Raw genomic sequence first — 11008 nt, forward strand, 5'->3', positions numbered from 1 at the left:
ATGCTGACAGTCTTACTGCACGATGCTAAATTGCCCAACCTCCTGGATCACATTTTCTATTATTTTTCTATGGGCTCATCCGGATGTGTCTACATTCCATCAGGACTGTACCATCCTCCTTCTGCTTGTCAAAAAACAGCTTTTTTGGGTCACATTGGATGGCCACTAGTGCCAGACTTGATGCCAGAACCATTTAATATTTTGGAGTGAGCTGAAATAACATTGGAATGTAGGGCTCAGAGATCCGTGAACAAGCATGCTTGTCCAGGCTCTAGAAGAATAATGGATAGAGTCCTACAAGATGGCATTTGGATGCAAAGAATGTGTCACAGATGTGCAGTTTGCCTTGTTTCCAAGAATGGCTGCACAGTACTAGCCTGTGACCTTCATGTTTGTTAAAAAATATCAGTACATTTAGCCAGCTTAGTCTAATGCAGGGTTGTGCAAGAGCCTAACAGGGAAACCAGTGGGTACAAGGCAGGATCACCAGGGATGAGATTCTAGTCCATCACAGGGCGCACATATACACAATCACATGTGCATCTAGGGATATCCATGTCTGTGGACTGTGGAAGAAAACTCCTGCGGCCATGTGTTGGAAGGGAGAACAGATAAACTCTACACACAAGGTGCCTCTGACCAAAAGAGAGCTTTGAGGCAGCAGTGCTAAGCATACCACTGTGCCAACCATATGTCTGTATACATACTACAGAAAAGACTGTAATTTTCCTGCTATTTAAAGTTGCACTGGAAGCGACAGGTTTCTTTTGGTATATTTTAGAAGTGAACGTAGAGAAGTTGGTGTTCATGCTTTCACATTAATGCATGTTTTTACATTTTGATCCAATAAACAGCCCGCAGGATCCCCGCAGATCTCAAGAAGTTTCTGAGCTGTTAGGTTCCTTTTAACTCGTGATCTCAGAATGCTGCAACTATGGTGTCCATGGTAACAGCTGTAGCGAGTTTCTCATTCTTTTCCAGACAGAGCCAAGACTTTGAGAGATTAAGCATCCCAGAAACACTGTTTGTGGTTCAGTTTTTTAATTGGAGTTATTTGATATGTAGCTTTTATCCCCTCAAAGCATAAGGGGATTATATTATAAAAAGAATTATCAGTTAAGGAATGACATGGTTGAAGACGATAAGATAGAATTTTTTATTTCAACTTTTTTAAACATGAGTTTATCAAAAATTGGCCTCCATGAATGGATTATTTTTTGAAGTTGAGCTCCCTGTTGCTTCTACTCTCCCACTGCCCAACTGCTACTGTATATCATTAAAGTAGAATTTTTAAAGTAATATAAGGCATACATAGAGACTTAAAGTAATGATTATTTCTCGTATTCTTGAATTTTCCCTTGTGTTTATACGGTGCTTTACATATAAGAAGGGAGACAATTCATCCAACGTGGAATATAAGTATGATTATATTGTTATGCAACAAAGGAAAAAGTTAGTTGCAGAGAGTTTGTCTCAGTTGACAAAAACATAACAATTATAACAGTAGCTGCCAATGAGCCGTACGTAATAAAATCAACACCAAACACAAAATGAAGAAGATGGTGCAGGTGCAGTACATCTGCAAGGGGTGGCTGGGCTTTGTCAATCACACAAGCATTCTTTAAAAAGGATACAGAACAGAACTGAGGGAAAGTTGCAACAATCCCACCATTTTGCCATGTACAATAGCCTTCATCTTAATATGCCAGAGGTAAAGTGTGTATTCCAGTACTAATGACTGTTTGTTATTTTGGATTTACTTTATTGTGGTGCTTGAGAATTCATTTGTTTTTAATGTTTCATTTTTGTCCTGGGACTAGGTGATGTACCAGAGGAGACCATCACTGTGAAAACACTTTACGTTGTTCCAAATGCAGAGCCAACCAGGGACTCAACTAAAGAGTTTACACCAAAAGTTGAAACATCAACATCCAGAATTATTCCCAAAAAGCCTGCAAGGACAGAGGTAAACCTTTTCGTTGTTTATCACCACCTCTTTTAACAACTTATATTAGATAAATTCTTCGCCTGGTAATTATTTACATGATAATCAAAAATTAGATCTACCACAGATTTATTTAATAATTTCATGAAAGGCTAGTCTTCTAAAGTTGCTACATCCCAGAAATTATATGCAGTGATGATGGAATTGTGTTAGTGCACTACTCAGTGTTTTTGACGTTTTGTAGAAATAGTTCAGGAGCAACCTCAATGAGGGCTCAGTGTTGTCCACTGCTACATGCTATATGTCACATAAGCAGTTTCCAAGTTGTATGCCAAAAGCCCAAAAAATCACTGCTTGAAAAACTGAATTCACAATGTTGGACATTGAAGAAGCTCATCGTTTTTCAAACTTCATCAGAGCAAAGAGCTCAGCTTATTTGCAATCTCTTTCCTTACAGTCCACAGCTGTTTTCTCTGAAGGAGAAGAGAACACAAATGATTTAACCAGCACAACTAGTGGACCTCCAAAGAAACCCAGCAGAGGGTCGAATGCAGATGTATCAGCAGAGATACGCTCCGAAAACCTCTTCCAGAGAACAGAAGTATTGGCAGGTCTGTATATGAATACATTTGCATCCTTGGACTATGGCAAATCCCTTGGGCCATCAGTGGATCTTAATTTCAGTTGCAGTTTAGCTGTAACATCTTCATTTAGTTTCTGATTTCCAGCTCCATAAAATAAAAATACATTTCTTGATTACCAGAATATCCCTCATAAACATAAGTTCTTCCTGCTTAAATTCCTAAAAAGCCTTTCTGTTATTGTGTCTGTGGAAAATCACTACTTTGCTGCACTCTTTACAGTGAGCCACCTTGACATCATCCTGGATCATTAACTTTGTAGCTTTCAGGATATTAATACTGTAAACCTTTGATCTAACAACATTGTAAGAACATGGCAGTAGACTTATATGAAATGACATAAAACTGCAATTAATTTGTTCTCCCAAAATATATTATATGAAAACATTTTTCTGTTCATCTGTGTTAATCTGTTTAATCTTCTTTGATGATTAACATTACAATACTGATAAGGATAAGGACTGATACGGATAAGGACTTAACATTACAATAGTGTAATTATGGTTGGAGACTCCCTTAGCTCTTTAAAAAATGGCAGTAGAGACTAAGCAGTTAAAAGCAGTGGGTGGTGAATTACTTTTTTTGGTTTTTGTGAGACAGTACAGCCTTTCATATTTCCGGTATAAAGCCTTTGACATCCTTTACCACTTTTCCCAAGGTAAAGTGTAATCATGTGACACTTTAAATATCCACAGGGGGCTTATTTCCATTTTTGTTCTGCGGCAATGAATACTGCCTAAAACCTCTTGTGAATACTTCTGTCTACATTCACATACCCAGTAGAAGCATTCCGAGTTAATTATACCATGTACATTTATGTTCTGTTGAATTTTATTTCTTTGAAAAAAAAATAGTGAAAATTACTGTCAATGAGGTTCCCAAAAGGTGCTGAATGAAATCTGATATTCCTAAAGGTCATATTAACATTTAAATTTTGAATGCACAAAGCTTTAAGGACTTAACACTGTGAAGTAAAATACACCTTTAGAAAAAGGGGCCTTTTATTTTTGATAGTAGTAACTGCATTTTCTCATTTTAAAGTACATTTTTAACACCGGTTTCATGCATTACACCTTCAAAGATAATAAACCCTTATCAGTAGCTTATGTGAAATTAGATTGTCCTAAGCAGACATGTAGAGCTGGCTTGTGTGTAGTGGTAACCTCTGTGTATGTTAAAACTCAGGGTAAACAGAAGATGCAGAGTATCACTAATCGGAATATTGATTTTTTTTCCCCCTGTGCAGCTGTAATTGCTGGTGGAGTCATTGGATTTCTATTTGCAATTTTCCTGATTTTACTTCTGGTGTACCGCATGAGGAAGAAGGACGAGGGCAGCTATGATCTTGGAGAGCGCAAGCCATCGAGTGCTGCTTACCAGAAGGCACCAACAAAGGAGTTTTATGCATAAACCTTAAAAAAAGCATCTCTGATGGAGACAAAGAACTTTTTAAAGAAATAAAAAAAGCTTTTGCATAGAGTATTGAAGACCTCTTTTTTTCTTTTAAGGAAAGCCAGCCAAGGCTATTTTCTGGCAAATCCCAATGTATTTAAACATTTCTTGTATTCATTGAAAAGGCTGATAGAAGTAAAAAAACACTTTTAGTTTGTGGAGGTGAGAAACAAATGACATCTTTTACAGATGTCATTTCATATCACTGACTAGTTTTTAATTGCAGCAGAACGTATTTGTAAAAATAATACGTGGAAATATTTGTCCTTTATCTTTACTATTTTCTTTTTAAATTTGTCATAGCATGTCTGAGGTTGATCTTACAAGATGTATTTCATTAATTTATCTGTTTCAAATGTTAAAATTGCCTTTCTATAGTTTTCACGGTGCAATTTTGTCTTCATATTAATTCAGATAATGGTAAATGTAAATTTGTTATCTTTCAGGTTATGAAGTTTAATGTATTGTCTTTTTCGTTCATATAAAACTTAGAACAAGTTGGAGATTTTTTTTCTTAATGTAGCTTCAGACAGTTGTAAAAGCAGCATCTTTGTACAAAGAATTTGGTGTTAAAGGTAGAAGTGCATGATCAAAAAGTTAAATTGTCTTCTCATATACTTTTTGTTCCAATTCTTCACATTTACAATGTTTTTACATTTTAATTTTTTAATACAACAGGGGTCTCTCCTGGTGTGGATTCACTGACCATTGTTTGTCAATGTCCAGAACATTAAAAAATTGGAAGACCCTTTTAAAAAACTCACTTTTACTAATAAGACTTGTTTTATTGTAAAGCTAGCCACACATTTATTTTTAATGAGCTAGCTTTGGTTTCTTGCAAATAAGTAAAATATGAACATGAGAAATTGCACCAGTGCACAAAATTTAATTGCTGCTGTAGAATTCAGAATTACCATGGGCACTTTCACATTTATTTCAATGACATCGTACACTTCATTAGCGTTGCAGAAATAAGTATTCACACCCTTTATCATCAATTTAACTTGATGTAGAGTAGAAAACCCCTGGTTTGGATGAATGAGTAATTCAGGAACTAGACAAATATTTATTTTTTTTTCAAATAAAAGCTTAATATACTGCTCAGTACACTTAGTAAGTTAGTGAATAACATTGGAGGGTGCCAACACTTACATCTGTGACTTTACGTGTAGAACTGCAGTCATACGGTTCTTTGTAAGCTAATGTATTACAGTTAAACCAGTGATGGAATCCCACTGCTGTTGTAAAAATGTAATACACATGAGAAATGCCTGAATATATAGAGTCTTTGAAACTGAGCTTAGGAAATTGGATAGGCAAACTAGAACATGAAAACATTCATCACACTGTGGATTGAAAAATATTTTTTTTTTGTCTCCTGCAGTTTCTGCCTTTAACTGAATAGTTAAATAGTTGTCCATGATACACTAATCTTTTCAGTGGAGGGTCTGATAGAAGCTACTGACGAGCCTAAGCAAACCCAAAGACTTTTTAACAGTATTCTCGAAGTTGCTGCAGATTACTATGGCCACGGTTCTTTTTCCCCCCATTCTGAGGTTTTTGATTAGAGATCAGACCATTTTGAATCCAACTGCTTAATAGTATATGTAAGAAATATATATTCACAAAATGTTTAAGCCTTTGAAGTGCCTACCATTCTGAGTTGTGCTTGTACCTGTCTGGAATGGAAGATTTCTGTATTATGGTGTAAGCTGGTATTTTATAAGCACAGGCAACTGTAATGGTACCTTTTTTTTTTAGTCTTATGAAGCAGACAGTATTGTATCTATAATTTCAAACACACTACTGAATAAACATTGTGGCCTATAATTGAAATGAACACCTGTTGACATTTATTTTCTTGTTTTCCACCCTTAAGGTTTCTCTTTCATTCCTTTTGTAGGCAAGAATACTCATTACCACTTTACCCAGGAACATACTCACAGTGAGTTTATTGTATAAACCATGTCATATCTATACTTTTAGGTAGAAAAAGATAATGGCTTTTATCCCTTGCTAGGGCAGGTGTTTCTAACTCTAGGTCTTTAGGGACATAGAAGTTTCTTTAATTATTTAATTTTATATAATTTGATATTATTAATTCAAACACTTTTGGTGAACTGGACAAATTGAACCAGTTTTAAGGAGGTGCAAAGCAGTAAAAAGAGTTTGAGAAGCAGTCATTAGATGGCCTCTCTGCTAAAGCAAACAAGATTGTATCAGGACATTGGAATAATTAGGTCAATGGCGATATACCCAAATTTGAGCTCAATTTATAATTGATTCAAGCTTGGAACCACATCAAAGCCCTTCTAGCTAAGAGCCTTTAAACCATGGTAAGTCCATCCATTTTCAATTCAGTTGTCTAAGTGAGGGTCATGGGTGCAGCATCTTTAGTAGGGAAGACCGAGACCTATTTTTCCACTACAACAACTTTCATCTCCCCCTTTGAGATTTCCAAAAGTTCTCGGGGCTGGCTAAGAAATAGATATACTCTAGCATGCCCTGCATCTGATTTGGGATTTGGGAGCCTTCCAGGGAACAAGCTCACTATGTGACTGAACCACTTTAGATGTCTCCTCTCATTGCAGAGGCTCAGCATGCACTCAGTCCTTGTGCTCTTCTGGACAGTAAGCCCAAAAGTTGTGTAAAGAAACTCTGATTATGTTGATTGTACCCACAGCTTCAAAATCCGGGATCGTGGTTTTCTCTTGGGGAAAAGTAGGTTGCTCTCTGCAGATGAGGGGATAGCTGCTGTGAAGGAGTTCAGTTCATGAGTGGTGACAAGTGGAAACATGAGGTCAGCATGCATATTGGGGTGATTCTGTGGGCACAGTGCCACTTTGTGGGTGGTTAAGTTCTCAGACAAAGTTCTTGGTTTACAGGTGTTGTGGGACAGCAAAGTCTTAACTGTTAATTTTGCTTTAGATACTGCATGAGCAGCCATTTGAGCTCAATTATCTCTGATCATTTGCCAAGCCTTTTCTGTATCCACTTTGAGTTCTTGCGGTGTTCTGACTATTTCTAAAGCATATAAAATACATGTTAAACTGTATTTAAATGTGGATCATGACATGGTCAGTCTAAGATTTTTTTACTTTTGTTTTGAGGCTGAACTCCTTGGTTGCCTTAAGTATGTATGAAAGTCAAGTATGAAAACATTATCTTCTATATAAGTCAAAATGTTTTCACAACGTTTATTCATCATCATCAGTTACATCATCAATAAAGACGAATGAGTCTGTTCCAGAGGCTCCCATCCATGCACAGGCCCCGTGATTACACAACGGCTTGCAGGCTTCATGCAGTTATTACCACAAAGGGGTATGCAACCAATTACTGACATACTGTACAATCCAAAACTTACTTAAAGTGGATGTATTCCAATACTTAGAGTTGCTGGGGATCATTAAATTGAACACAATGTACGTTTTTGTTCTAATATAATCAAATCCGCACGTTGAATTACCCCAACACAAAATATGTATTGTATTGTACTTGCTTTAATCACATGACCACAAATATAAATTGCTTGACTGTAAAGCAAAAAAGGTCACCATGTCCCCAGCTAATATTTATACTTTTACGATTATTGTCTGAGGGTTTTCACCAATAATGTCAAATACTAAAGTTATCCACAGAGTGCTTACTTGGGGAAAGTAAAATTCTGTTGTCCAATGATACATTTTATGGTGAAAGGAGACAGGGATTGAGGCTTAGATTGGAAAGCAATTGTCTCTTTCAAACTGTGTTGCCACCCTCATCTTAAGGCTTTGACAGTGTAATAACATCACAGCTAGATATTTAATTAAGGGACTACTTTTCACTTAGCAGTCTGTCACATTGTCTGGTCACGTGTTCTTGTAATGTAGCTATAATTAGCTTCCCTTGTGAGAAACTTGAGTCCAAATAACAGCGTGCCTAGAAACAATAGCAATTAAAATGAAATGTCCTTTAACCTTATTAATGTTAATGACTCTGAACACCTATAGTGACACACCTGTGATTGGTACTTTAATGAAAGAGGGAAAGCTGCCTTTGAAATATGCCGTCTAGTTCATGTTGTGTTGTACTTGCCTTGTGGTGACAAATGAAAAATCAGTGGGAGGTTATTGCAAGTAATAAGTCATTGGCCTGTTTCTTTGTAAATGTAAAACAGTTGAGCAAAAGACCTAAACAGTTTGAATGGGAGTTCAACTCTTTTAAATGTTAAAAAAGTCCAGATTTTAGTAACACCATTAAATCAGTATTTGTAATAGAAAGTAAAATATTTTCAATTAAAAATCCCTCTTTGTCAGACACAAAATGTAATATTAGAGAACTAGATTGAACATTTCCTTAATTTAGAGATCCCAGAATCATTCCCCTGCCTAATCTAAAAAATATTTATTATACTATTATTTAATATAGTAATATCAGTATTGTTAAAATATCCATAACCATAACTGCAAGGATAAAGTTGTAACCAAAAAGGTGCTAGTTATCAATAAATTATCATACTCTCTTTATTAAAGGGGGGAAATATGCTGTATAAGCCTCTATCTAAGATCCAAGATTAACATTGAGATTTCACAATATTAACTTTTATCTATACTGTACGTGGACAACCTCAGCTTCTTAGAGCCAGAATTGAGCAAGGTGTCTATAAATCACTTACATCTGAAGACAAATGCTAAATTGGTCCAATTAAGTTAATTATTATCTTAATTAGGTGATTAAGAGCAGAGGTGGAATAAAGACCATCAGTCACTGCAGCTCTCCAGGACATGAAGCTTGAATGTGAACGGTTTGACTGCGATAAACATACTGTAGCTGCCCCAAGTCCAGCTGGGTTAGCTGTGTGTGTTGTAGAATTTATTTGTGATGTCAAGGAAATTCACAGACATTGAATTATGGTGTAATCAAGTACTGGTTTATATGCTTTAATTAAAATATGGACACAGTGTACGGTATATACAGTACATTTATACCACACACAAACTTGAATGAAGGATGCCATCACCATGAAAGCAGGCTGAATAAAAATTCTTTCCTTCAAAATAAATTAAAATATGGAATATCGAAAAACAAAAATCAGCACTCACATTAGTTGAGTACCTGTTTTCTGCCTTTATGTACACAAATATTAGCATGAACTAAGGCTGTTATTTGTTTAACAAGGAGTTGTTTGTACTCCTGTGAAGCAGCTTGATGCATTACTGTATTAGAAAGTAGGACTTGCGGTAGTGTGATCTGTACTGGAACAAACATTGCCTGGTAGAACATTTTATTGCACAGACTTCCTCTGCTGGAAACATAAACAATGATTGTGAGCAAATTTGTATGAAACTTGCTGTATGTTGAACAAACTAGACCTATGTCTGAGGATTCAGATGTTTTTTTATTGAATTCATAAGCTCTTTCAAGTGTCATTCTTGTATAAGCAATGAACAAAAGCAACTGGGTTCCCTTCTTTGAGACAGAACTAATTCAATAAAGCAACCAACCATCACTCTTAGTCAGTGCTAAATCATGCAGAAATTTCAAGAACATGTCTCCCAAAGTAAACATTGGTGGGCCTCATAATAACTACTCAATGAAAAACAGGTCCAGCTTCAAGCTTGCACACAGTGACTTACTGTACTGTACATGTGCAAGACTTTTCATTTCAGAATTGCTAAGTTTATGAAACAAAAATATAAACATTGTGAAAAACATAAAGGAAGTCGTTCAAATTTTAGCCTCCTATACTGTACATTAGAAGGCTCTGAAAGGTTACCATTTTTAATAAATATACTTTTGTCGTTTTCTGTCAGAAACATAACTGTGATTGTGTTATTATTTACTTTGGTTGAGCTACTGTATACAGTAAAGTTAGGCATAAAATGATGTTATCTGGATTCTAGGCCACAGTGCAATTTATCCAGAAAAAGAAACAGGATAATATGATACTTCTAACATTGTTGCTAGTTTTTGTCTGATAATCAGCAAATATGTTTATATATATTATGTACAGAAAATTCAATACTTTCTTGAAACATGTATTTACAATCACAAACATTGAGCATCACAGCTTTTAAAATTCCTGCTTCACAAGATAACAACTGCTCTTGGTTATTTCTTCCATGTTGTGTTGACATTGTACTTTGCTTTATCGTATATTTGATCTTCCTTCACTTAATGTGTTGTACTCTGCAATAAGCCAAAATCTGTAAACTGGCAAAACATTTTTTGTTGAAGAGCCAACAGTCCAGCCTGGTCTCTTATAACATGGCTGCATTAATAACACCTGTTTTAGAACATTGCTGTTTTATCAGCAAATGTTTTAGATTGTTACAAATTATCTCCAGATTTTACCACAGACAATCTGACCTGGTTCTTAAACACTGGAATAAAACAAAAATGTTTTCCCCACAGCCTTTTTCATTTGAAAAAACAGAAGTGGGTTATGATAGCAAGATTCATGTGTATTTTCTGATGTATTTTTCACGGTTGATCACATCATGTTAATCAGGTGTTAAATGTTGTTTGAACTGTCATTACAAAGCTTATTCCAGGCTTTCCTACTCACTGTGAAGCATGTAATAAAATACAGGGCTTGTAATAAAATGAAGAAATAAGAAAAACAAATGTTTTCTGTGTATTGCCAAAAACTGTTTTGCCAGTTGGGTTCCTTGTGTCTACCAGGTTTGTCAGAGCTGTGCTGTGATGAGTTACCACAAAGATACATGCCACTGTGAACAGGGGCTCCAGTCAGCTCTAAATAGTCTGCCATCTGCATAATTAGGAAAAGGATTTGTGCTGGTGCCCCAGTTTTTTTTCAGAAACCAGCCTATGAACACCAGCATTCTGGAAAACAATCCCACTTCCCCAGTCACTTCCTGAATATACTGTATGCAGCCTCCATGTATTCTGATTAATTTACTCATACTTTTGATAACCCTCTGCTGAAAGATGGTATTGTGGTACATTTTGGCATCCAACTGTCCAC

The 11008-nt window shown here is 35.9% G+C and overlaps 1 protein-coding gene across 1 annotated transcript in view; it reads left to right on the forward strand.

Moving 5' to 3' along the window:
• The window catches only part of sdc2 (syndecan 2), a 53960-nt gene extending 48082 nt beyond the window's left edge, over window positions 1-5878 (forward strand). The window contains exons 3-5 of the mRNA XM_015357074.2: window positions 1821-1966; window positions 2403-2556; window positions 3833-5878. Of these exons, the coding sequence (XP_015212560.1) occupies window positions 1821-1966; window positions 2403-2556; window positions 3833-3996 (464 nt within the window). The 3' untranslated portion in view covers window positions 3997-5878. The remainder of the gene's footprint in view (window positions 1-1820; window positions 1967-2402; window positions 2557-3832) is intronic.
• The last annotated feature ends 5130 nt before the right edge of the window (window positions 5879-11008 follow it).

Source organism: Lepisosteus oculatus, chromosome 10 (genome assembly GCF_040954835.1).
Source record: "Lepisosteus oculatus isolate fLepOcu1 chromosome 10, fLepOcu1.hap2, whole genome shotgun sequence".
Classification (NCBI taxonomy): domain Eukaryota; kingdom Metazoa; phylum Chordata; class Actinopteri; order Semionotiformes; family Lepisosteidae; genus Lepisosteus; species Lepisosteus oculatus.